Source organism: Sparus aurata, chromosome 4 (genome assembly GCF_900880675.1).
Source record: "Sparus aurata chromosome 4, fSpaAur1.1, whole genome shotgun sequence".
Taxonomy (NCBI): domain Eukaryota; kingdom Metazoa; phylum Chordata; class Actinopteri; order Spariformes; family Sparidae; genus Sparus; species Sparus aurata.
In genome coordinates, this window is record NC_044190.1 from 5,280,659 (window position 1) to 5,305,740 (window position 25,082).

The 25,082-nt window shown below is 41.4% G+C and overlaps 2 protein-coding genes across 5 annotated transcripts; both read right to left on the reverse strand.

Annotated features, from left to right (window-relative positions):
- Positions 1-543: 543 nt before the first annotated feature.
- On the reverse strand, positions 544-2,031 carry LOC115580374 (N-lysine methyltransferase KMT5A-B-like). The gene is made up of 5 exons (XM_030414653.1): positions 1,985-2,031; positions 1,676-1,879; positions 1,261-1,541; positions 856-1,146; positions 544-749 (listed from the first exon to the last, which is right to left on the reverse strand). Exons 1-5 carry the CDS (start codon positions 2,029-2,031, stop codon positions 544-546), a joined length of 1,029 nt encoding a protein of 342 aa, XP_030270513.1.
- Positions 2,032-2,107: 76 nt separating this feature from the next.
- LOC115579891 (N-lysine methyltransferase KMT5A-like) lies at positions 2,108-22,669 on the reverse strand. Of its 4 annotated transcripts, XM_030413592.1 has the most exons (14): positions 22,591-22,669; positions 13,224-13,337; positions 8,723-8,947; positions 8,461-8,637; positions 8,231-8,374; positions 7,955-8,112; positions 7,713-7,856; positions 7,390-7,603; positions 7,033-7,198; positions 6,724-6,927; positions 6,306-6,616; positions 5,864-6,190; positions 4,119-4,286; positions 3,697-3,893 (listed from the first exon to the last, which is right to left on the reverse strand). In XM_030413592.1, exons 9-14 carry the CDS (start codon positions 7,077-7,079, stop codon positions 3,820-3,822), a joined length of 1,131 nt encoding a protein of 376 aa, XP_030269452.1. In that variant the 5' UTR covers positions 7,080-7,198; positions 7,390-7,603; positions 7,713-7,856; positions 7,955-8,112; positions 8,231-8,374; positions 8,461-8,637; positions 8,723-8,947; positions 13,224-13,337; positions 22,591-22,669; the 3' UTR covers positions 3,697-3,819. The 4 variants fall into 4 exon arrangements, with proteins under 4 accessions (XP_030269454.1, XP_030269452.1, XP_030269453.1 ...); XM_030413593.1 differs by lacking the exon at positions 22,591-22,669 and having other exon boundaries at positions 13,224-13,350; XM_030413596.1 differs by lacking the exons at positions 4,119-4,286; positions 22,591-22,669 and adding an exon at positions 20,801-20,958 and having other exon boundaries at positions 3,702-3,893.
- Positions 22,670-25,082: the final 2,413 nt, after the last annotated feature.

Below are 25,082 nucleotides of genomic sequence, written 5' to 3' on the forward strand. Positions count from 1 at the left end.
TTTCGCACATAGCAGTTGGTGCCCTGAATGTTAGTGCGTGTTTGAACGCAGTCATTACCGCTATCATGGCACTGAGTACCATGTACTCCTTTGCAACAAGTTGACTCAAAGTCACTTTCTCTTCATTCAGGCCTGCAGGGATGCCGACTGTGTAGTTTTGGGCTTTATCAGCCATTTGCGAATATCCACTGTGAATAAAAATATAGCTGCTGGCTACTCCTTGTGGCGGGATGATGCACTGACGACATAACGTAAGGTGCGTGATGGGTTCAAGGACCACTGGAAAGTTGGAATTTGAATTTCCAAAACTGCTCATTATGGTTTTAACAAGTCAGTGGAGTTTCTCCCGAGTTTTGGGTTGTTTTGAACACACCAAAGACTAACAATAAAACAAAAATTTAAATACCACATTTTGACTGAGGGGGCGGGACAGTCCGCGTGAGGGGGCGATGCAGAGCTGGCCAAGACAATTCAGTTACATTTCACCAGGTCTGGGACATGAAACGGAATGTCTGAAGGCCGATGCCCAACAGGCTATGAGAGTCATTCGAGCGCTCCACGGTAAAAGTCATGGTCAAAGAGAACTTCCTCATCCACCAACAAAGTCCTGGTTGCGAGGAAAAGGATTACATCCCTTTCCTCTCCATCCATTTCCATGCTGAAGTACTTTGGCTTGATGTTGGCTTTCTCTTCAGAATGATTTAACAGCCTGCCGATAGTCTGGATCTCAGGGTGGCACACACATCTGTCTTAGTGGGCGACAATGCACATTGACTGTCCTTTTTTTATTTGTGTAAAAGAACATGTATCCAGTCTCACTCTCAGTGTTGCTCTTGTGTGTTTTGTGGCCCTCACTGGGCGTGACAACAGGTCCATGGTAGTCACAGAGCACCTCGCCAGCCTCAAATCTGCGCGTGCTAATGATCCCTCTGCCCTTCCCTTCACATTCTCTGATGTGAAGTCCTCTCCATTTCTGTGATTTCACCAGTGTCTGTATCAGTTTGCTGTCCATGATATGGTCCTCAGATCCAGATGGTGCCCAGTTCTGAAGAAGTTTTTCGCAGTCGGCAGCCATATTCTTCCATCCCTGCTCGCTTGTCCAAGATTCGAGCTGCTCTTTTGTTGGCTTACGCCGACTGAAATATGCTGTCAAAATAAATAACAAAAATTGTGTCAGTCATGAATACAATAATTGAAAACTTCATTCATGCAATCATTTTTACATGAAACTAATGTTAAATATGGTCAGAAAATACTCACTGCAAGCATGTTGTGCACGCATTTCAAACTGCTTCTTCGCCCACTGACTGGAAAGCTTCTCCTGAAATTCTTTAGACACAGCCTTACATTTCTTCATTTCTGGCCTTTTCCCATTCAGTGAAAGAGGGTGGGTTTGCAGGAGGGTTTCAAATGCCTTTGAGAATGTTTTGCTGTCATTGACAGAGGGGAGCCTTGTCAGACTTATCGTTGGCTCTTTGATGGAAGGGACAGCGTGATGGGCAGCATGGCTGGAACGCTCCTCAAAGACTCTCGGCTGGTACCTTCCCCAGGAGACTCAGCACTACATAAAGTAATAAATTAATGAGATTATAAGAAAAACTTTCAGTGTGTAATTGTATGGTGTGCTTGATTATGTTTGCATTAATTGTGTTGGCAAATATAAAAACATGCTCACCTTGACACACTAACCAGGCTGGTCAGCAGCTGACAGCCCTTTACAATGTGTTCACGGTTCTTCATGCGGTAATGCTTGTCAGCTGTTTGGCTGGAATGAGTCAGGTATCCCGCCACCAGTGCCCTTTCAGCATCGTTCAAGCTCTTACTTGCCGTTTCAAATGCAATCCGAGCCATCTGGCTGGTCACTGACCGGAGCTTGTATCTAAAATGTAAGTTTGAACAGTATATTAGAGATTCATAGAGACATCTCACCTGAGACAGCAATGAACAGAACATGAGCAGACATATAAGAGGGGAAATGATTCACTTTGAGTGCAGCCGCATCAAGTCATTTGAGGGATTGTAGATTGCCATCCCTGTGGAGGAGACAAAGAACCTCTTCGCAGCATCAGACTCATCCTCCACATCTCCCTTTCTCTCTCGGTGGGTCTCAGGAGCTGTGGCCGCACCAGTCTGAAGTAGACATCAAACCACTGTTGGCAGAGGAGAAAAGGGAATTGAGATTAATTTCTGCTTACGCAATCACGTAATATTGCCCTACTTTCACCTTTTTGTCCCACTCATCGACCTTTTTAAAAAATTTGGATAGATTAGTAAATTTAATGGCTAAAATGTCAGGGCTAATTGTTTCGATGCCGACCAAAAGAACACAGTAACACTCTCCGTCATATGCACCACCATGCCTGGTCGTTGGAGGGGTTTCAGGATGATAAGAGCCTCGAGATAGTAGACCAACAGGATGGACTGGTCAAACTCCAGGGGGTCAGGACTCTCGGACAGATTCTCCATAACGTCCAAGAAGTCTTTCTTGGCAGCATCCAGAACAGCCAAGCATCTTTTTTTGTTAATTGATCTCCTTTTAATCAACCTGTTATGCCTATGAGAAAACACATCAAATGTATTAATGAATCATATTGCAGTAGGCAACGAGGACTACCAGCTCTGTAGTGTAATCCATTTACATGGGTACAAACACTTGAACTTACCTCTTTTGGGTGATCTCTTTGCCCACATGCTTGCTGATTTCTCTCTGCAGAGAACCAATGTACTCAATGAACTCCATACACTCTGTATGGAGTGCCATATCCATCTTCCTCAGGTTGGTACTGACAGTGTGGTAATTCAGGAATCTGTTAGAGAAAGTACAGGGTTTTAAAGTATGTACATGTACTAACAACCATTTACATTTATTGTCTACACTGTTGAAATCACAAAAAAAAGTGCTCCCAACCTTTTCAAGCTCTTGAGGTAATTCTTCTGTGTTTGTTTTTTCAATTTTGCCTCAGAGGGCATGCAAGTACTCTTGGAGCTTCTCTCTGTCATTGACAAACTGAAGGGATGGTGCCTTTGAGTCTGCATAATAGAGGTACTGTGCAACATTTTCAACCTAAAAATAAAATATACAACATTAAATGACCTTCTAATCTTGACTGTTGCTCCTTGCTTCATCTTTTATGAACTTGTATATAACTTTTCTAATAAACAGTGTTTAATGATGGGCCTCACCTCCTGTTTGAAACTTTGAGGAGCTCTGTCTGCAAGTATTTGGCAAAGTCATTCAGCAGTGGATCGCTCACGTCGTGCTTGTTATACAGGCCCTTCCCTGACATATTCTGCCTGACCTTGTTGGAGTAATTTACATCTTGGTCACTGCAATGTGGGATAAGACTTGTTATAGGGCATAATTAAGATTTAATGTGAGTCACACTCAAAAACAAACATTGTCAGATTCTCACCATTGAAATAACTCGCCACTGCTGACAGATGCCGCGTCAGACTGCTCACACTCTCCCGACGGCCCTCCCTGGTCTCCAGTCTCTGGTGGCTGTGTGGTGGATGGGCCAGCTTCAGTGGGCAGAGGGGGCGGGGCTCCGGTAACAATCAAGTGGTGACGGTTTAACTCCTCAATCAAGCTTTCAATGAGGAAAACAAGATATATTAGAATATCTACACATAAGGGAATAAGACAGTGTAAACAAAAAGCCACCAACCTTTTCAGTGGATTCGTATCAGCCATACTTTGTGTAAGGACTGCATAACTAAAGGCCCTGCCATTCTGAAGCAGGTCCAAAACATCTTTCTTGGCCTTTTCAACCAGGGCTTCAATGTCTGCTCGGCTGGAGGTTTTCTTGCAGACTCTGCTCAGATGGCATGACAGACTTTCTTGTGTTTTAAGACACACTGGGCAAAGCAGATAGTGCCTGTGTGGAGGTTTCCTGGGAAAAGACAACAAGGCATTAGTAAATGTATGTTAGTATAGGAACAATAATAGGTTAATTAATATGTGCATGAAATGTACAAACTAAAAAAAATAAATAAATGAATAAAAAAAACACTTGGTCTGACCTCAGCAAATACTCTGAACATTGCAAAAGCAAAACCATCTGCACTTATTCACAATCCAGTATGTAAGCAAGTATTAGAATTGTTATTTTCCTTACTTTGGAGCCATTTGACAGGAACGTGCACAAGCAAGTTAACACAGCTTGCAGACACTGGACTGAGGACACAGTTGCAGTTATCACTAGACATTTTGAGGGTGTATTGGCGGATTTCCACTTCACTGCTGATAGCACAAACTGGCAGAAGGCATGGGCCATGGCAGTAAACTGGGTCAAGAAAGAAATGGTTGATTTTAATATGGATGTGGCATTGAGAGCTGAAGTAAAGCGGACGGAAAAATTCAATCAAGTGGCAGGGGACAAACCCCTGTTTACAAGGCACGAGCATTTCAATGACAAATTTAAAAATTGGAAGCTAAGCGTCCAGCAGTTGATCCTTGTACTTGGTGACTCAAATACTTCACGGCTACCGAAGTGCAATCACAAAAATGTACAAGTGGATTCTTACCCAGGTGCACGATTGTGCCATGCTCTGCACATTTTGGAGAACACAAAGAAAGCGGATCATGTCCTCAAAGTCATTCTTTCATTTGGAATCAATGACAAAAATGCCATGGATGGAGGGCAGGTAAAAAGGGAATTGGGGGGCCATTTTTAAAGTGGCCAGAGAAAGATTTCCGAAAGCAGAGGTAGTCATGCCGCTGATCTCCTCCTCAAAACATCTTCCAAACAAAAACCATATTAACACATTGACTGAAAGCTTGCCACACCTTCCAAAATTACCAAAAGCAATGTTTCAAACCGTACGTGACCAAGTACACCGGTCTCCACGAACAGCAGAACACATGTTGTCTCACTGGAGAGATATGTTGCAATTTTAATTAGCCGTGGTAGAATGTAATTTTTTCTCCTTTGGACAGAGTTCTTCAGCTAATTCTACAGTCTTGCAATGCCTTTTGAGTCATTATGCTTTCAAGTGTCCCTGCTCCGGGAAACTTACTAAAGGCATACATGTCTCATTTTCAGGCCAAAGCAGACACGTCTGAATTTATGCTTTTTGTCTATATAAATCATTAGCATTATGTGACCTAATAGACATTAAAAGGGTTAAAATTCAGAATTTGAATGAAAATCAGGTCAGTAAAAGTGGATTTTTTTTTTTTATGTTGCTCTCTCCGACCATTGCTGTGTTTTCTTTGAGACTGATGTATCTGTATACACAAATGTTCAAACTGAGGTTGTGTCAAAGCGATACACAAGCTTTGCCTATTCCAACCCCTTTTCAAACTCTTGTAGCAGACAGTGCACAGTACTGTCTGTCCTTGATGATATCATAAATATAAATACAGTGCACAGCAGAATTTGGAGTCTTGTGAATATTCAGTTTGAAATGGTTCTTTCTGCTTCTGAAAATATTCTTGAGAATCAAAGAGAAGGGAGTGGGAGAAAGAGGAGGGGACAGAGGAGAAAGCAGAGGGGAAGAGGGAGAAAGAACACAGCAAAAGGTAGGATAGAGGAGAAAAGAGAAGCCAGAAGAGATGACCATCAGCCGAAATTTGACTCAGTTCTTCATGTCAGGAATATGATTTCATTCATTGACATTTTAGATGTATTCCTTATGAGATTTTGAAGTAATTTAGAGACTCTTAGGAAAAAAAATGCAGAGTACAGATATTTGATGAGTCACGTACAGTGAAACTCAGCTAATTGCTCCATCATCACCTCCCTCAGTCATATGTAAACAAGTGCAAAACTTTCAGTTTTACATCTGTCTGAGTGGGCGTCAATGCACATTGACTGTCCTTTTTTTTTATTTGTGTAAAAGAACATGTATCCAGTCTCACTCTCAGTGGTGCTCTTGTGTGTTTTGTGGCCCTCACTGGACGTGACAACAGGTCCATGGTAGTCACAGAGCACCTCGCCAGCCTCAAATCTGCACGTGGTAATGATCCCTCTGCCCTTCCCGTCACATTCTCTGATGTGAAGTCCTCTCCATTTCTGGGATTTCACCAGTGTCTGTATCAGTTTGCTGTCCATGATATGGTCCTCAGATCCAGATGGTGCCCAGTTCTGAAGAAGTTTTTCGCAGTCGGCAGCCATATTCTTCCATCCCTGCTTGCTTGTCCAAGATTGGAGCTGCTCTTTTGTTGGCTTACGCCGACTGAAATAGGCTGTCAAAATAAATAACAAAAATTGTATCAGTCATGAATACAATAATTGAAAACTTTGATTCATGCAATCATTTTTACATGAAACTAATGTTAAATATGGTCAGAAAATACTCACTGCAAGCATGTTGTGCACGCATTTCAAACTGCTTCTTCGCCCACTGACTGGAAAGCTTCTCCTGAAATTCTTTAGACACAGCCTTGCATTTCTTCATTTCTGGCCTTTTCCCATTCAGTGAAAGAGGGTGGGTTTGCAGGAGGGTTTCAAATGCCTTCGAGAATGTTTTGCTGTCATTGACAGAGGGGAGCCTTGTCAGACTTATCGTTGGCTGTTTGATGGAAGGGACAGCTTGATGGGCAGCATGGCTGGAACACTCCTCACGGCTCCTCAAAGACTCTCGGCTGGTACCTTCCCCAGGAGACTCAGCACTACATAAAGTAATAAATTAATGAGATTATAAGAAACTTTCAGTGTGTAATTGTATGGTGTGCTTATGTTTGCATTAATTGTGTTGGCAAATATAAAACATGCTCACCTTGACACACTAACCAGGCTGGTCAGCAGCTGACAGCCCTTTACAATGTGTTCACGGTTCTTCATGCGGTAATGCTTGTCAGCTGTTTGGCTGGAATGAGTCAGGTATCCCGCCACCAGTGCCCTTTCAGCATCGTTCAAGCTCTTACTTGCCGTTTCAAATGCAATCCGAGCCATCTGGCTGGTCACTGACCGGAGCTTGTATCTAAAATGTAAGTTTGAACAGTATATTAGAGATTCATAGAGACATCTCACCTGAGACAGCAATGAACAGAACATGAGCAGACATATAAGAGGGGAAATGATTCACTTTGAGTGCAGCCGCATCAAGTCATTTGAGGGATTGTAGATTGCCATCCCTGTGGAGGAGACAAAGAACCTCTTCGCAGCATCAGACTCATCCTCCACATCTCCCTTTCTCTCTTGGTGGGTCTCAGGAGCTGTGGCCGCACCAGTCTGAAGTAGACATCAAACCACTGTTGGCAGAGGAGAAAAGGGAATTGAGATTAATTTCTGCTTACGCAATCATGTAATATTGCCCTACTTTCACCTTTTTGTCCCACTCATCGACCTTTAAAAAAGAATTTGGATAGATTAGTAAATTTAATGGCTAAAATGTCAGGGCTAAATGTTTCGATGCCGACCAAAAGAACACAGTAACACTCACCGTCATATGCACCACCATGCCTGGTCGTTGGAGGGGTTTCAGGATGATAAGAGCCTCGAGATAGTAGACCAACAGGATGGACTGGTCAAACTCCAGGGGGTCAGGACTCTCGGACAGATTCTCCATAACGTCCAAGAAGTCTTTCTTGGCAGCATCCAGAACAGCCAAGCATCTTTTTTTGTTAATTGATCTCCTTTTAATCAACCTGTTATGCCTATGAGAAAACGCATCAAATATATTAATGAATCATATTGCAGTAGGCAGCGAGGACTACCAGCTCTGTAGTGTAATCCATTTACATGGGTACAAACACTTGCACTTACCTCTTTTGGGTGATCTCTTTGCCCACATGCTTGCTGATTTCTCTCTGCAGAGAACCAATGTACTCAATGAACTCCATACACTCTGTATGGAGTGCCATATCCATCTTCCTCAGGTTGGTACTGACAGTGTGGTAATTCAGGAATCTGTTAGAGAAAGTACAGGGTTTTAAAGTATGTACATGTACTGACAAACAATTACATTTATTGTCTACACTGTTGAAATCACAAAAAGTGCTCCCAACCTTTTCAAGCTCTTGAGGTAATTCTTCTGTGTTTGTTTTTTCAATTTTGCCTCAGAGAGGGCATGCAGGTACTCTTGGAGCTTCTCTCTGTCATTGACAAACTGAAGGGATGGTGCCTTTGAGTCTGCATAATGGAGGTACTGTGCAACATTTTCAACCTAAAAATAAAATATACAACATTAAATGACCTAATCTTGACTGTTGCTCCTTGCTTCATCTTTTATGAACTTATATATAACATTTCTAATAAACAGAGTGTTTAATGATGGGCCTCACCTCCTGTTTGAAACTTTGAGGAGCTCTGTCTGCAAGTATTTGGCAAAGTCATTCAGCAGTGGATCGCTCACGTCGTGCTTGTTATACAGGCCCTTCTCTGACATTTTCTGCCTGACCTTGTTGGAGTAATTTACATCTTGGTCACTGCAATGTGGGATGAGACTTGTTATAGGGCATAATTAAGATTTAATGTGAGTCACACTCAAAAAACAAACATGTCAGATTCTCACCATTGAAATAACTCGCCACTGCTGACAGATGCAGCGTCAGACGGCTCACACTCTCCCGACGGCTCTCCCTGGTCTCCAGTCTCTGGTGGCTGTGTGGTGGATGGGCCAGCTTCAGTGGGCAGAGGGGGCGGGGATCCGGTGACGATCAAGTGGTGACGGTTTAACTCCTCAATCAAGCTTTCAATGAGGAAAACAAGACATTTTAGAATATCTACACATAAGGGAATAAGACAGAGTAAAGAGTAAACAAAAAGCCACCAACCTCTTGAGTGGATTCGTATCAGCCATAATTTGTGTAAGGACTGCATAACTAAAGGCCCTGCCATTCTGAAGCAGGTCCAAAACATCTTTCTTGGCCTTTTCAACCAGGGCTTCAATATCTGCTCGGCTGGAGGTTTTCTTGCAGACTCTGAGCAGATGGCATGACAGACTTTCTTGTGTTTTAAGACACACTGGGCAAAGCAGATAGTGCCTGTGTGGAGGTTTCCTGGGAAAAGACAACAAGGCATTAGTACATGTATGTTTAGTATAGGAACAACAATAGGTTAACTATAGCTGCTGCGCAGCAATGGGTCGGGTCCAGGCTATTTTTGGCAAATTTAGGCAACTCTGAGCAACAAACAAGAGAATAGGAAGCGAGACAGTTTACAGCAATGTTCATTTTGGACCACTTGAGGCTTGAACTCACAACTTTTGGAACCAAAGACTGTCATCTATCGCGCTGAGCTAATTGGCAAGTGGCAATACAACAGTGGCTTCACAAATTGAGTAAGCCATTTACTGTTGTGCAGGCAGATATGACTAACTACTGTAAAAAATTCAACATTTTAACAATGATTTGCTCCATAAGTGAATAACTGATGTTTAAAAATGCTGCTTGCATTGACTGCAATTATTCACATGAGAGCAGAATTCAAAATGTTCTCAAAAATTCAGTTTTTCAGGTAAAATTCTGATATTTGTCAAACATCATCTACCATGACTCCAAAATATTCTCAATTTTTTTCAGGAAGATTGAAAATGTATTTAGCAAGAATTTGATCGTATGTTTACAGTACTGTTTACAGTCAAACATGTTGATGCACCGTAGGCTTAATTTTTGATAAATCAAAAAGCTGAGAAACAAGTTTTGTGGAGGACGGTCTGAAGATGCTGTCTAGCAAGTTTGGTGACAATTGAGCAAAAATTGTGGGAGGAGATTTTTACAGGTTTTGAAAAAAACTGAGTGATAGACTTCACTGAGTAATTCATAATCATTTCATGTATTATATCACTGAATTGAAAAATTTAGTGTTGGTTGTAAGTGTAAGCAGCCTTTATGAGATTAACACACCATCTTTAAACACCTCAAAACCACTTGGCCCAAAGACGCTCGGTTGGTCGACGGGGAATCTCGATTAGAAACGGGAGTGGGAGACTGTCGCGGGGAGGTCCCGCAAAAGGCTTGAGACAATTGGAACATCTCGGTTTCGCTGTTGGCGATTCAGTCGCGGGTGTCGGCTTCGGAGGAGCCGCTTTCCATCCTTTCCTGTCTGAAGTTGCTGGAGTGGAGGCTAATGTTGGAAGGTAGGCGTAAGTGTTTCAAAAGTCCTAAATTAATGCTTGCATAGTTTTATAATTATTAACAGATTGATTTTAAGGTAGCAAGTACAGAGTAAACCTAACCTAAAATCATAAAGTAAAACCTTGCTGGCAACCTGAAATTACTTTTTACTGGAAAATAATGTCAAGAACTGCAAGTTTTGGTCAGCAAACTAAACTTGGTTTCTGTTATGCTTGCATATTGTCGGTTGCTACCACTATAGTAAACAGCACAGATGGCTAAATAACTGAAATTCAATTTCAGTCTAGAAGTTTCAAGAAGGTGCTTTCATGATTTTTTATGTACAGGAAACAGCAGCGGAAAAGAGAAACACAGCAAGCTGAGGAGAAAAAAAAAAAGGTGAGGTCCTAATTATGAACTAAAGTGACTTTTGAAAGTCAAAATTGTGGAGGAGACATTAAGGTAAACAAAATGAAAGCGTGCTATAGGCCCATTTAAAATTTTAAATACACCATTACAGCCTAATTTGAAGCTTGAACCTTCAAATGAGTAAACTGCAAATAATAAGTTGTGTAGAAATGCATTTGTACCATCATTTAGAAATATGCAGCTTAAATTCTCAAAATAAAACCATCCTGTTGTTGGTCTCACTGAGCAGCACAATTACAATGACACTTTACACAAAAAGAAATGCAATGTATTGCATTTATTGGATAATAGGTACAGCACAGTACTCAATTGGAAATCATAATTCTTAGTTTAAGCAACTTAGAACACCCTAAATTCAATAAAGGACAGTAATTACTGACTGTATTCCTTGGTTACTTCTAGAGATGCACCGATCGATCGGCAACCGATCGCAATCGGCCGATAATGCCCCTATCGGTTTTGATTGGAGTTCTCAAAATAGATCACATCAGGCCGATCAGATGACATTTAAGTATAAAGACAGTGCATTAACTGCATGCAGGGAGGGAATTTCATGGCCGCCGTTGCCCCGCGCCACAGTGGCCTCTGTGCCCCTGGCCTGGTCAGCGTAGCGGGCTTGCCCTGAATTACAGCCACCTGAGTGCACAGTAGTCACTCACAGTAACTTCATTGAGTCGGCGGTTCGCGCAGGTGGAGTCTCATCATCACGATCTCACGTGAAAGCCTCTCAAACAGCAGCAGCAACATCTCAAAACAGAAGAACGAAACTTACAGCACAGCGAGCGCAGCGTAACGATGATACGTAACTGACTTATGTGGTAGGATTTAGTCCGGTAAAGTTGGAAATATATTCACAGATTCGAACTTCTCGGATCAATAACTCATAAGTGCAACCTTGTTAAAACACAAATGTCGGCTCTTTCCTACCGTACTACGATAGACGACGAGCTACAACCATATTTTCATCAAAACGAGCGGCTGGACATTAACTCTGGTCTGTATGGTCAGCCGTCTGAGACGAGGGCGCAGGGACCGTCTACAAAGTGCAGCATTGAAAAGAGAAACTACAAAAAATTCAATAACTTCACTTTTATTCAGAGTGTAGTGTCACCAAAATCACTCCACACATCAGTGGTCTCCTGATGGTTATTCTACAATTTTTTTGTTTGGAAAAAATGTGCTTTGCCATAATTTTGGGGAATTTCTATTGGGAGAAATATTCAGTAACACTAATATTCAGTGAGGTGTCACAAAACTCACCTCTCCCTAACCCTACTTAACAAAAACTACTTGCTAATGTAACTTTAACTTGGTATTAAAAAATGTTTTAGTACACAATCCATGTCTTATTATAAATAAGGATGTTATGGTATCAGTCTGAAAGGTAAATCAACACATTTTACTCAGTTGCCTTTGTGCCCTGTCATGTGGCCTTGGTGCCCCTGAAAAAAAAGTGCAGGCCAAATGGACTTGCCCCTAAAATGAGGAAATTCCCACCCTGACTGCATTCCCACTAGTAAGCTACAGTTACTCTATGTAAGCTGAGTCCAAGTTGTCTCTAAGAGAGTCTCTAGAGTGTGAAATATTGCATATTGCCTCAGCCTGCAATAAAACGGTGGTCAATTCATGATACTTTCTCATCTCCTAATTTTTATACTTAATACAATGTCAATGTTGTGTAAGAATCATTAATTTAATATATGAAAGTTACACAAGACAACAATATAGAAAAATGTATGGATTTGACGCTGTGATCGGTGATCGGCAATATCGGGATTGGCAGATACTGCTTTTGGTGATCGGCCCCAAAAATCCTGATCGGTGCATCTCTAGTTACTTCCAAGTCAAAAACCTTCCTCCCTCTTAACGTACTGTAACACAGTCACAAGTTTAAAGTAAAACATCCAAAATGCAGTTAAGCCCAGTAATTAAATGTGTTACTTTCCATCAAAAGTAAAGAAACCCACCTCCTCCCTCCCCCTTAAACATAAAAATTGCAAGTCACATTCAAACTACAAACATCCAAAATGCAGTTAAACACCTCATTACTTGTAAAAGGCAAAAACCCCTTTCTTTTTAACAAGTCACATTCCTAAGGTTATTTTCCATTGAGTCTATTTAATCATGTTTACAACATAAACAATAATTTTCCATTTCACAGGACTGTCTATGGTGAAGGTTCCTGACACATGAACATAAGAGATATGTCATCGTTTTCTTCAGGTAAAGCCTCTGAAACAGGCGTCCAGGATTCGATTTTTATAATACAGTTGTCATCGTTGTCTACCACACATTTTACATGAGACATATCAAGGATTAGCTCCTCAATTTGGTCCGGGTTTTCCTTTAACTCCATTTTGTTTTGTTGTAGTAGTTTGATTAAGGTGGCACCATTTATTTTATAGTCTTTTATTCTCCCCACAGTTTCCTTTAATGACAGAGTGCCACTTAAGTTTTTGTTAAACATTGAAGTTTTTTGTTTTCTGTCACAGTTGTTACATCTCCTGTATTTGTCCTTTGGGTTGGAGTTCCCCAGTTGCAGTTTGTTACAAATGCTGCAACGTAGTTTATATTTTATGTCTGCAGCAACAGGCTGTCCCATCAAGTTTGTGATGTTCTGATCTAAATTGATGTCCTCATGGTTGTTCGGCAGTGCAATGTTTTGGATCTCAGTGAAGGCTGATTGGGGAGTCATCATGAGTAAAGATTGTCCCGCAAAATGTCTTGTTGACAGATGTGTTATTGTGTAAGATTTTTGTGCTTGTATTTTTTGGGACTGGTCATCCCATACCTGAATCTTAATGGCGTCCGTTTTGTCTGTTCCCACAATGGTGGTTACTTCATGGTTGCTGTCACGGATAGAGTTGGTGCCAACTCTTGTGATATGGCATTTGATCAAGTCGATCTAATAAAAGATAAGATATTAAGAAATAATTGGGGATTAAACAGTGGAAGGAGAAAAAAATTTCAACACTATGTGACTGAGTGGCAGTGCTCCATGGATCCGAGTTAAAAACAAACAAACAAACAAACAAAAAATACTTATTCAGGTGCTCATAAAGTGTGTGGGATTAAAATGACTGGGCGGGAAAAAAAAGACAGTCAGCTTATACTCGATACTTGATGAAGTAGTCCAAATAGGGACATTGAGGCACTCTGAATTGACAATAAAAATCATTTAGTAGAGCAGGGAAGCAGACAGTGCATTTTGACTGTAATCACCTGAAGACTGTTGTACAGTCAAAATGTACTGTCTGCTTCCCTGCTTTACTAAATGATTGGTAACACTTTATAATAACGATCATTAGTAAGTCCTTTATAATAACGATCATTAGTAAGTCCTTTATAAGACATTAGTTAATGATGAACAAATGTTGAACAAAACATGAATAAACCTTTTGTAAATGATTAGTTAATACTAAATTAACATATCACAAATGTTGTAAGTCATCTACAACTGATTAGTTCATTATGAAATATTCATGAACTAATCATTAGTAAATGTTTACCTAAGGATTTGTTATATAATGAAAGAGGCCTGTTCTTCATTCTTCATCTTTTATAACTCATGTGTAAATGTATTACTGAATCATCCACAAATCGGTTACAAGTGCTTTTGCATCCCCTTAATCTAAAGTGTAAACACTTCATCACCAGAGAATGTGTTCATACCACTTGTAGTTCTTCCTCACCTGTTACCAGTGAGGGACTGCCAATCTGGAATTTGGCCAGATGCCAGAGGGGCCGCCGGCCTTCGTGGGCTGTTTGGGCCAGCCAGTCAATCAGAAAGCGACTGCAAGATCATGTCACTCAGCCCCCTTTCAAGTTTTAATACATTTCTTACGCTAAATGAAAGCCAAATGTCTGCATCCCGTCCCAGGAATCGCTTAGCAACACCAAGTCATCAGCGAAGGCCAAGGAGGCCACCCTCACCCTGCAGGCAGTTGACCCCGCACCTTCACACTCCAGCAACCATAACAGAGGATCAATGGAGAGATTGAAGAGAAGGGGGGACATGGGGTCGCCCTGCTTGACGCCCCGGCGCAGCTCAATAGGCTGCGTCTCCCCCCCTCTCAGCCTGATGCGAGTGGTGCAGCCCCGATACGAGTCTCTGATCACTTTCACCAGCTGATCATCGACTCCGATCCGCTCCAAGGTCTCCCACAAATGATTATGGGAGACTGTATCGAAGGCCTTGGCGAAATCAATGAAGACAACGCTAAGCGGTTTCCTGTTCCGCTTGCATGTCTGGATCATGCCATCAAGCAACGCCAGGTTTTCCGAACAGCCCGAGGATTTTACGAAGCCCTTCTGCCGAGTATGGACCTTACAGACCTCCGCCAGTCTCCGAGTAAGCACGCCCGAGAATGTTCGCAACAGGATAGGCCCAATAGTAATGGGCCTCCATTGGTTGATGTCAACCAACTGCTTACTATCCGATGTTTTGGGAATCAAGGTAGTCCGGCTGGTCTTCAGACAGGTTGGCACTCTGCCGCTTAGCAGCATTGCGTTGAACAAATCCGAAATCTTTTCACCTTTGGGATCCCATCGCAGCCAGGCATCCCTCCTCACCCCGTCAGGTCCCGGAGCAGAGTTACGCTTAATGTGAGACAGGACCCCCAAGACCCCCTGGGGCGCGATCAGGCTGCAGATAGGGCCCATGTCAATTGGGGGGAGATTGGCGAACCGTCCAAGAGTCACAAACTCATCCTCCCTCCCCCATATCTTCTGGTAGGCCACCGATACCGTCTTAGGGTTGATCCCACAGATGGACTCCTCATTCCCATCGAGGATCCACCTTGCCAGACCACCTCTGTCATTCCAGTATTTCCTTTGAACCCAGGAGTATCTGTGATGCTTCTTCCTCATAAGAGGGTTAGACTCCCCCAAGGTGAGCCCTCTCCGTTTCTGACCGGACACCATGGTCACACTCTGAAGTTTCATTTGGATCTTACGAACATCGAGATTAATCTCTTTGGCGGATGCACTAGGCGAGATTCCCCCGTACCTTGCCCCAGCCCCGAGGCAGCCATCAAGACAGGGTTTCAGTACCGCAACCACCGGACAGGAGGGGATGACTGCATCTAGACCTGAAAGGTCAATGGCCATGGGCAACCGCCGGGAGGGCGATTTATCAGAGTTGCCTGCCATCAACTCTTTGCCCTTCTCCCGCACCTGCTTTTGGGAGAACTTTCCGAGGTAAGAAACTACTTCTGATAGGACTTTAGGGGTGAGTTGCTGCACCTCGAGGATCCCCCTCAAATAGGCCACATCAACAGACTCCCATACCGGTTCCGACTTAGTTCCACTTCCTTTTCCCACAGCATAGCTGCCTGGGTGTTTAATCCGTTTATGATTGGACAAGCCCCTTGGTGTGGAGAAGGACTTTGGGCAGTGATCACAAGGATACCCAGTCCCGGCTAGAGTCTTGTAGCGGGACACTCCACATTTTGGCAGGTGGCAAGCTGCTTTTCGTTGAGTGGGGAAGGTGCCCGCGCACTTCCCACATATGTAGCTTATTTTATAAGGACAGTGGGCCCTTTGTATGTGTTGGGCGGCCTTTGTAGCTGAACTTAGATCGTATCGCACAAGTCACAGCTCGTGGCCGTCCATGGTATTCTCAAACTGATAGACACAGATGGGGGAAGCCGTTGTCCAGTCATACCCGACCGCCAGTTCTTATCCCATGACCAGATCAGCATTCCCTTCTGAATGTCTTGACTAGGGAAAAGGGCCCTCCGCGCCACCTGTGTGCCTCTGCGCCTGGGGGTACCACCCCCGGCACTGTTGGGGCTGTCCATACTTCTTCTTTTCAACATGCAGCAGGTAATTCGTGCACGATCCGACTTCCCAGCACTGAGGGGGGTGTGAGGCCCCCTCGCCCCTGCTTGCTGGGCAGCACGGCTTGTACAGTCTGGGGTACTCATAGGAAAGGCTGGTGGCTTTTGCACCCTAACCCAACCACGGAACACAAACGGGGTTTGAGACAACTTCTGCTCTAGCACACACTGAATCGCCTTCTGAATCGCTGATTACTCGCCCATCGGACTACCATATGTCCTGCCAAGAATTATGGAGTAGTTGAGGGGACCCGCTTTCAGCACCCACGCCCCAGCTTATTCCGCCGACAGCCTTGCACTTCCCCTAGTCAGCCTCTTAATTTTGTTACGACTTAAGGATTGCCATGCTCCTCCGCATGCATCCGGCCTCGATATTTGCACATCTGGAACTAGTACTATTTGTCTCACCTTTCTTATGCTAATCTTAACTGTGAACGTTTTGGGGCTTGCCTTTAAAGGAGAATAGAGCAAATTAGTAAGGAGTTTTTCTATGGAGGACTTGAAGTAGTAGTCTGGGTATTAAAGCTGCTAAGTACTACTTTTAGGAGGCCTCATAGTCTGGAGTTTTGATTATTGGTTGTGATGGTGATCAATTTGTCTGAGTATGCATAGGTTGGGTTTGGGTTTTTGTATGGTTAATTGGTCAGTAGTGAATATGGTTATGACTGGAGACAGTTTTGGAAATTGAGGGCCATGGAGACAGTGTTGATTGTTGTGCACATGTTTGAATTTGAGCTTTCTCTGGTAGGATGAATGAATGTTTCTCCTTTGGGATTTGTTCATAAATCTTGATAGTGTTGCAATGAAAACGGTTAGAGCGGTTTTCTTGGGGGCACATCCTTGGATTCAAGGGGGTCGCTGTTTTTACAGTTGCCTTGCTGGTTCTAGTGTTTTTTAGTGCATAAATACCAACTGTAGCGAACTGCATGAAGACCAGGGTTGAGATAAATAAGTTTCTGCGTAGGTAGTTAGCGGGAAAGCTCTAATTTTTTTTCTGCACCTCAGGGATCAAGAGTGTCCTGTTATGGCTAATGTTACTGTTTTGTTCAGTCTCCATCTAATGAACTTTTGAATAGTTGCACAAAAGTATTAGCTCATGCGATGGGCTCTGTTTCTGCAGCCGTACAATGTGGACATCTGGCATATTAAGGGCAAACATAACATCATGGCAAATGTCTCAGACAAAGAGACTGAGAGAGGCCTGTAGCTGAAGAAAGAAGCCTAACTACTAGGACCTCAGCCACGAGGTTTACAGGACAAAGAACAAGGCAAAAGGGCCCACAAGGTGTGAAAGCCGCGTCACAAGTTGACCTACCCCCAAGACGTTCACCCGGTCCCTGTTGGCTGTGAGCCCGGAAGCTCCGCCAGGATCCAACACAGTCTCACTCCCGACACGTCATAAACTGACGCTTGGTCAGGGCCCTTTCGTGTTGTGCACTGACGACCAAGGTGCCCCTCAGTGCCTTATTTTGATGCAGGGGGATCTCAATTGATTCCAACGCAATCCCTCCGCGGAGAAATGTGACGCTCAGAGCAAGTGATCACCGCGGCATCTAAAGATGCCTTGAGCGTCAGTCCCATTGGATAACTGTCACTCCGACTAGCCTAACCTTTTCCCTGTAGTGGAATCAGCGCAATCCAGTAAATTGTGCCCTATTAACTTATCAGTATAACTAATTTCTTACACTAATAGAAATGATTCATGAATATGAATAGATTAAATAATCGTGTGAATGTGGTAAAGTAGGCTATGCCCTGCTGTCTGAAAAGCAATTGGCGGATTAGTGTATCCCTATCAGAGAAACAATTAAAGAAGATATGGGAGAAAAAAAGGGAAAAAAACTGATGTCTCTGGTAATAAATTGATGACAGTACGTATTATACATTGTTGTAAGTTATATGTAGGTATAGTATATTAGTGTTTTGAACAAGAAATACCTTTAACATTGTGATGTAAACCTGTAAATAGCAGTTTTACAATTTAATGTACCACAACCTCACATCTATTTGAGTGTATGTTAATAGTGTGCATGAATAAAGTAATCCTATTTAAGCCAGTGGAAGTTTACATACTATGCCAAGTATTGACAACATGTAATATTATTTTATATCACTTCTTTTGCATTTGGACTATTATACATGAACACAATAAAATACTGTACTTGTGTTTTTTCCCATGAGTTAATACTGTAATCACCTCACAGCAAACATATCTGATCTATATATGATTCACTCTCATGCCGAATGACAAAGCCTAAAAAGAAGCTGTGCCCCACCTGCCAGGCCTTTAATTCTCTGGCAAGGAAAACATGCAGCGCATGTATGGGCCCTTTTCCTGTCGACGGAAAACTAAAAAAAAACAAAACAGGACCAGCTGAGGGAGGATTGCTGGGCATCCTCAGTAAAGAAAAATTATAGAATTCGTGCAGGACCATAAATTGATTGTCATTGATCAATATGATTGTTACACTTTCACTTAACATTATGTATGAAATACATAAATATTATTACAATATGGACAAAGCTTACAGTAGCTGCTAACAGCTGAGCAAAAAAGTCAACTAAACATCCGTCAAAGCAGTGAAGTTACTCTTGAGCTGTTGCTGATAGCCTTACTCCTGTCATGCCAAGTTGTAACGACATATATTTTTCTTCACTGTAATTCTTGCAGGTTGTGATGGAAATTTTGTACTTTGTGAAGAGAGATGTGAAATGAAGTCTTACACAGGAATGTTCAATGTAACTGTTTAACATGACCTGTAACCTTTTTTTTAGGCCGTTTTATTATCTATGTCTGGCATTGAGTGACCACTGGAGCTTATCACTTCCTTTTCTGTGGAGTATTCCTTTATGTGCAGGTCAAAAATTAGGAAATAATGGAGTGAAAACACACCCACAGTGAGGGATATATACCATGCTTTTCTCTTCAGATATTGAGTCTTCACTTTGTAACAGACCTGCGTGTTGCTCTGTCAATGCTCCTCTTGTACAAGATTAAAACTTTGTTTGAACCTTGGGCTGACTCCGATCTCCTTCCTCCCGTTCTAAATTATCGCAGAATTATTTTAACCCAGGTCGGTAACACTTTATAATAACGATCATTAGTAAGTCCTTTATAAGACATTAGTTAATGATGAACAAATGGTGAACAAAACATTAATAAACCTTTGTAAATCATTACTTAATACTAAATTAACATATCACATATGTTGTAAGTCATCTGCAAATGATTTAACATGAAATATTCATGAACAAATCATTAGTAAATGTTTAACTAATGACTTGTTATATTATGAATGACTTGTGAGCCAATCAAAGTGATGAGAAATTATTGATGAATGCTGTTAACATATCACAAATATGTTGTAAGTAATCTACAACTGATTAGTTCAGTATGAAATATTCATGAACTAATCATTAGTAAATGTTTAACTAATGACTTGTTATATAATGAAAGAGGCCTGTTCTTCATCTTTTATAACTCATGTGTAAATGTATTACTGAATCATCTATAAGTCAGTTACAAGTGCTTTTGCATCCCCCTAATCTAAAGTGTCAACACTTCATCACCAGAGAATGTGTTCATATTATTTGTAGTTCTTCCTCACTTGTTACCAGTGACGGACTGCTAACCTGGAATTTAGGCAGATGCCAGAGAGGGCCGTTTGGGCCAGCCAATCAGAAAGTGGCCACAAGATCATGTCTCTCAGCCCCCTTTCAAGCTTTAATAAAGTTCTTACGCTAAATGAAAGCCACGTGTCTGCCAATTCTTTTTACTAAATGATATAGCAATGTAATCAGTATTTACATACCACATACGAGTCTCTATATCACAGTCATGGTTACACTCTACAGTCACAAACTTTTATATCAGTCTGCATTGTTTTGTAGCAAAATGTCTTATTCAGATGTTCAAAAACGTACATGGTTTGAAAAAAAAAAATCTACCTGCATTTTTTTATTTGATTATTTGTTTGCAAAAGTTAAAATGAAGCAATGCCTTCTGGGAATTTCAAGACTGAATCGAGTGGACCGTCTGCGTGGTTGTTGGAAGTTGGAAGCTGACTGAGATTAAGCCAGCAAAAAAATGAATCAAGGCATCAAGCAACACAAGGGGGAGGGTTAGGGCCTGTTCTTCATCTTTTATAATTCATGTGTAAATGTATTACTGTATCATCTGTAAGTCATTTACAAGTGCTTTTACATCCCCCTAATCTAAAGTGTAAACACTTCATCACCAGTGAATGTGTTCATATCATTTGTAGTTCTTCCTTACCCGTCACAAATTATCTATATAGGTAAGTAAGTTATTTACAAACTTTTCAGCAGCCCTCGAATCTTAAATTTAGAGGCGGGGGGCGCAACTTTTGACGCACGTAAGGAACACGCACTTCTGATAGCCCCAGTGATGGTGAACATAATTTCCCAGGCTAGAAACAACTGCACCAGAACAAAGCACAACCCCAATGCATAAAACAAATGAATAAATCATCAACCAGCCACTCCATAATAAAAAAACGTGTCTTACCGTCACGCAGTTATCCATGTCTACCTCCTCATCCTCCTCTTGCTCATATTCCTCACTGTCCTGTCTTTCTCCCTGCTGTGCTGGCTCATCAATGCTAGCAGTATTAGCGCTAGTGCTAACTGACGCTGCACTTGATTTTAAAAGCAAATCAGTCAGTTTGCAGCATTCTTCACCGTCAGCCCACAGTGATCTCTGAGATTTCTCTCTTTCTCTTGATGCCTTGATTCATTTTTTTGCTAAACTCAGTCAACTTTCAACAACCACGCAGACGGTCCACTCGATTCAGTCTAGAAATTCCTAGAAGGCATTGCTTCATTTTAACTTTTGCAAACAAATAATCAAATTAAAAAATGCAGGTAGATTTGTTTTATTTCAAACCATGTACGTTTTTGAACATTTGAATAAGACATTTTGCTACAAAACTATGCAGACTGATATAAAAGTTGTATAGAGTGTAACCATGACTGTGATATAAAGACTCGTATGTGGTATGTAAATACTGATCAAATTTTAATACTGTTTAGCATGAAGAATCGGCAGACATTTGGCTTTCATTTAGCGTAAGAAATGTATTAAAACTTGAAAGGGGGCTGAGTGACACGATCTTGCAGCCGCTTTCTGATTGATTGGCACGAAGGCGGGCGGCCCCTCTGGCATCTGCCCAAATTCCAGGTTAGCAGTCCCTCACTGGTAACAGGTTAGGAAGAACTACAAATGGTATGAACACATTCTCTGGTGATGAAGTGTTTATACTTTAGATTAGGGGGATGCAAAAGCACTTGTAACTGACTTATAGATGTTTCAGAAATACATTTACACATGAGTTATAAAAGAAGAAGAACAGGACTCTTTCATTATATAACAAATCCTTAGGTAAACATTTACTGATTAGTTCATAAATATTTCATAATGAACTAATCAGTTGTAGAATACTTACAACACATTTGTGATATGTTAATAACATTCATCAATAATAATTTCTTTTCACTTTGGCTCACAAGTCATTCATAATGTATCAACAAATCATTTAAGTAATTGTAACTAATGATTTGTTCATGAGTATTTCATGTTAACAAATCATTTGCAGACGTCTTACAACATATTTGATGTTAATTTTGTATTAACTAATCATTTACAAAGGTTTATTAATGTTTTGTTCATCATTAACTAATGTCTTATAAAGGACTTACTAATGATCGTTATCATAAAGTGTTACCAAATGATTTTTACTGACAATTCAGAGTGCCTCAGTGTCCCTATTTGGACCACTTATCAAGGACTTTCGAGTACAAGCTGACTGTCTTTTCTTCTGCCCAGTCATTTTAATCATGCACCTTGAATAAGCACATGAGATTAAGTGTTTTTTGTACTCGGATCCATGCAGAACTCCCACTTTTTCTAAAGTCGGAGTTATTGAATGTAGTGCCACTAGGTGGCACCTCCTTTTGTTAAGTGGATAATGTAACCTGTACCTAGAAGAAGAGATGTGCTTCCACTCCACCATGCGTAGCAATGCTGCCAGCGGAGTGAAGACTACCCTTTTATTTTATATTGTGATGTATAGGTGTAGGATCCTCGGCCTACGTGTGTCAAGGCATGTATGTGTCTGATAACTAGTGCCGTAGTGACCTAGCTTGGTATGGTCTTTAGGTTACAGTGGAATATAAGTATGTGCGGAAATCCCACATGTTGCCTGCCGTGTCGTCTGAGCTAACCAGAGCTACCGCCACTGAAAGCGGACCACAACCTTGACCTGCACCGACCACGTTACAAAAGCAAACACTATTTACCTTATGGTGAGAGGGAAGCAGTTTCACCTGAGCCAGGATGCTTTCTTGAATTACTTGTTGTCGCTGTAGAAAGTTGACAACTGTTGGCTCCATCGTAGTTTTATAAAAGCAGACAACATCAAAATCAGAATTTTGCCGATAACCTGTGTATAGTGTTCAAGATAGAATAGTTAGTAAGTTGATGATTACAGGAGAATTATGTGCATGATAAAGATCATTAAATTAACAGTTGAGTTAATTTAAAAATACTTGTTGCATGCTTTTCTGAGCTTCTCAGCTTTACAGCTTATCATCCTTGTGCAAACCTTAGAAAGTGTCCATGAAGCTGTGTTTTGTAGGAAACAACGTTGTGAAATGCTTCATTTGAACTCTGAACCACAGCATTAAAATACTGCTTTCCGTTCTTAGATATTTTAATTGAGGACACTTTCGTAACGTATCCTTGTACAACAGCAATATCATCTTGCACTGCAGCTCCTTTAAACCTTTTACTTGGGTGCTCCTCCATGATTTTCTAAGTAGGTAAAGCTCCAGAACATTAAATACTTTTCTGTTTGAACAAGGTGTTACTCATCAGCAATTAGCTGACTGGTTGGTCACTGCACTGACAGCCATTTTGACATGAGATAGTATGACAAATACAGGTGTTACAAATTATACTAATTCCATTCAGGCCCAACAGGGTCAGGGTGCTGCTATTGTGCATGTTGGCTCATTAGAGAAGCTCTGCTACACAAATGGAATATAACCTTTATTAGTATCATTGGTAACACCTGTATTTGACCTACTATCTTATGTAAAAATGGCTGCCATGAAAAAGGTCCAAAAGGCAGTGGCACCCCCAGAACATTTTCATAGGGGGGGCCAGATGGGGCCAGTGGAAATCTTAGGCTGGCACACCAAAATGGTCCTTCTTGCGGCAACTCAGATTCAGCTCCAGTCTGTGGCTGTGTATTGCATTCCCCTTGACTCTTTTTCATTAAAAAGACAATATGCATCCAACACATTTACCTCAAGTTTGAGAAACACACAAACATTTCAGAAAAACACAAAAATTTTGTTTCTTTTTCTGCTTCTTGCACTGACTTCCCGTAAGACTGCACGCCTTTCAGCAAATTAGCACCCCCACGGCTGGAGATTTAAATTACAGTTCCCTATTGAGCCAGCGCCTCAGTCAGTCAGGGAAATTGGTGGGAGCACTGGGGTGGCCAGCAATTTTCCAGGGGTGGCCGTGCCCCCCCCCCTCCCGGGGGCACCACTGCCAAAAGGTCCATGTGATTTAACTGAGATTGACCTCTTAAGTCAATTCGAGCTTGTAGGGGTTTAAGTACTGAGTTTGTCATGATTTGTTTTTACTTAATCTCCCTCTGTGATTAAATCATGTGTTTCACCTGTGTTTGGTTGTTTTCTACCTTATGTTTCTGCACTTTCTCAAAATGCCCGTTTGTCCCCTGTGTTAGTGCTCTGTGTTTCTGTGTGTTCTTGCCCTGTGCTGTTTCCCTCCTGTGTTTGTTTTCCCCCAGTGAGTTCCTTTGTTTCATTTGAGCCAATAAATCACTTTTTTGTTTCTCCACTATTCTGGTCTGAGTCTACATTTGGGTCCAGCCCCTGTAAAGTTTTTGTACTTTTAATTAAATGAGGTCTAGTTAAGTCTTTACTATTTTTATGTTTAATTATTTATTTAGGCTATTTGTTTATTTTAAAGGGAAAACAAGTTGCAATGTGTGGGTTCCAAGCCTAAAATAATTGATGTAATTTGATTAAATAAGTTTTCTCTTAATATAATAAATAATTAGGAGAAACTGTCTGTAATCCACACAACATAATGCCTGAATATCATATTTTGACATTAGAATGTGTATTTTGCCTAAACTAAAGGATTAACTCACATCCTCTGACACCAAGGACCACCCTGTCTGTGAGCTAACTAGTGCCAAAATGACAGTTTTGAAAGAGGGAAATCAGGAAATTTAAACTGGATTTGAAACACAGAAAGCCAGTCAAAACTATTCACTACAGACAAAATTGTTTTTGTTTTGTGGTGTCCAAACAAATACACATTTGAGTATTTATTTACAAAGTAATTAACACGTCTGTAGTTTGAGATCCACAGAAAAAATACCACTTCAGTCTACTTTTATACTTACCGAATGAAGAGTATACAAGGTTGATATTACATTACAGTACTTTGTGGATTTAATAGCAAGATCTATGTTGTAGATGAAAAATAATTAGATTACGTTGGATTAATTCAGTACTCTCTCTCAGTCCATTTAGGTGCACTCAGAACAATGAGATGCTATGACTCGAGAGCGAGCAGAAAACCTCCGAAGCTAATGCGCTGAATGTATTTATATGGCTTCGGCAGCATGGCCGGGTTTATGCCGGGTCAGAAATCAAGGCCGCATTACGTAACGCGGCCATGATTTCTGACCCGCCCATTAAATCCTGAACACAGAAATCGTGAAACACAGTTTGTGAGCCTAGCTCCA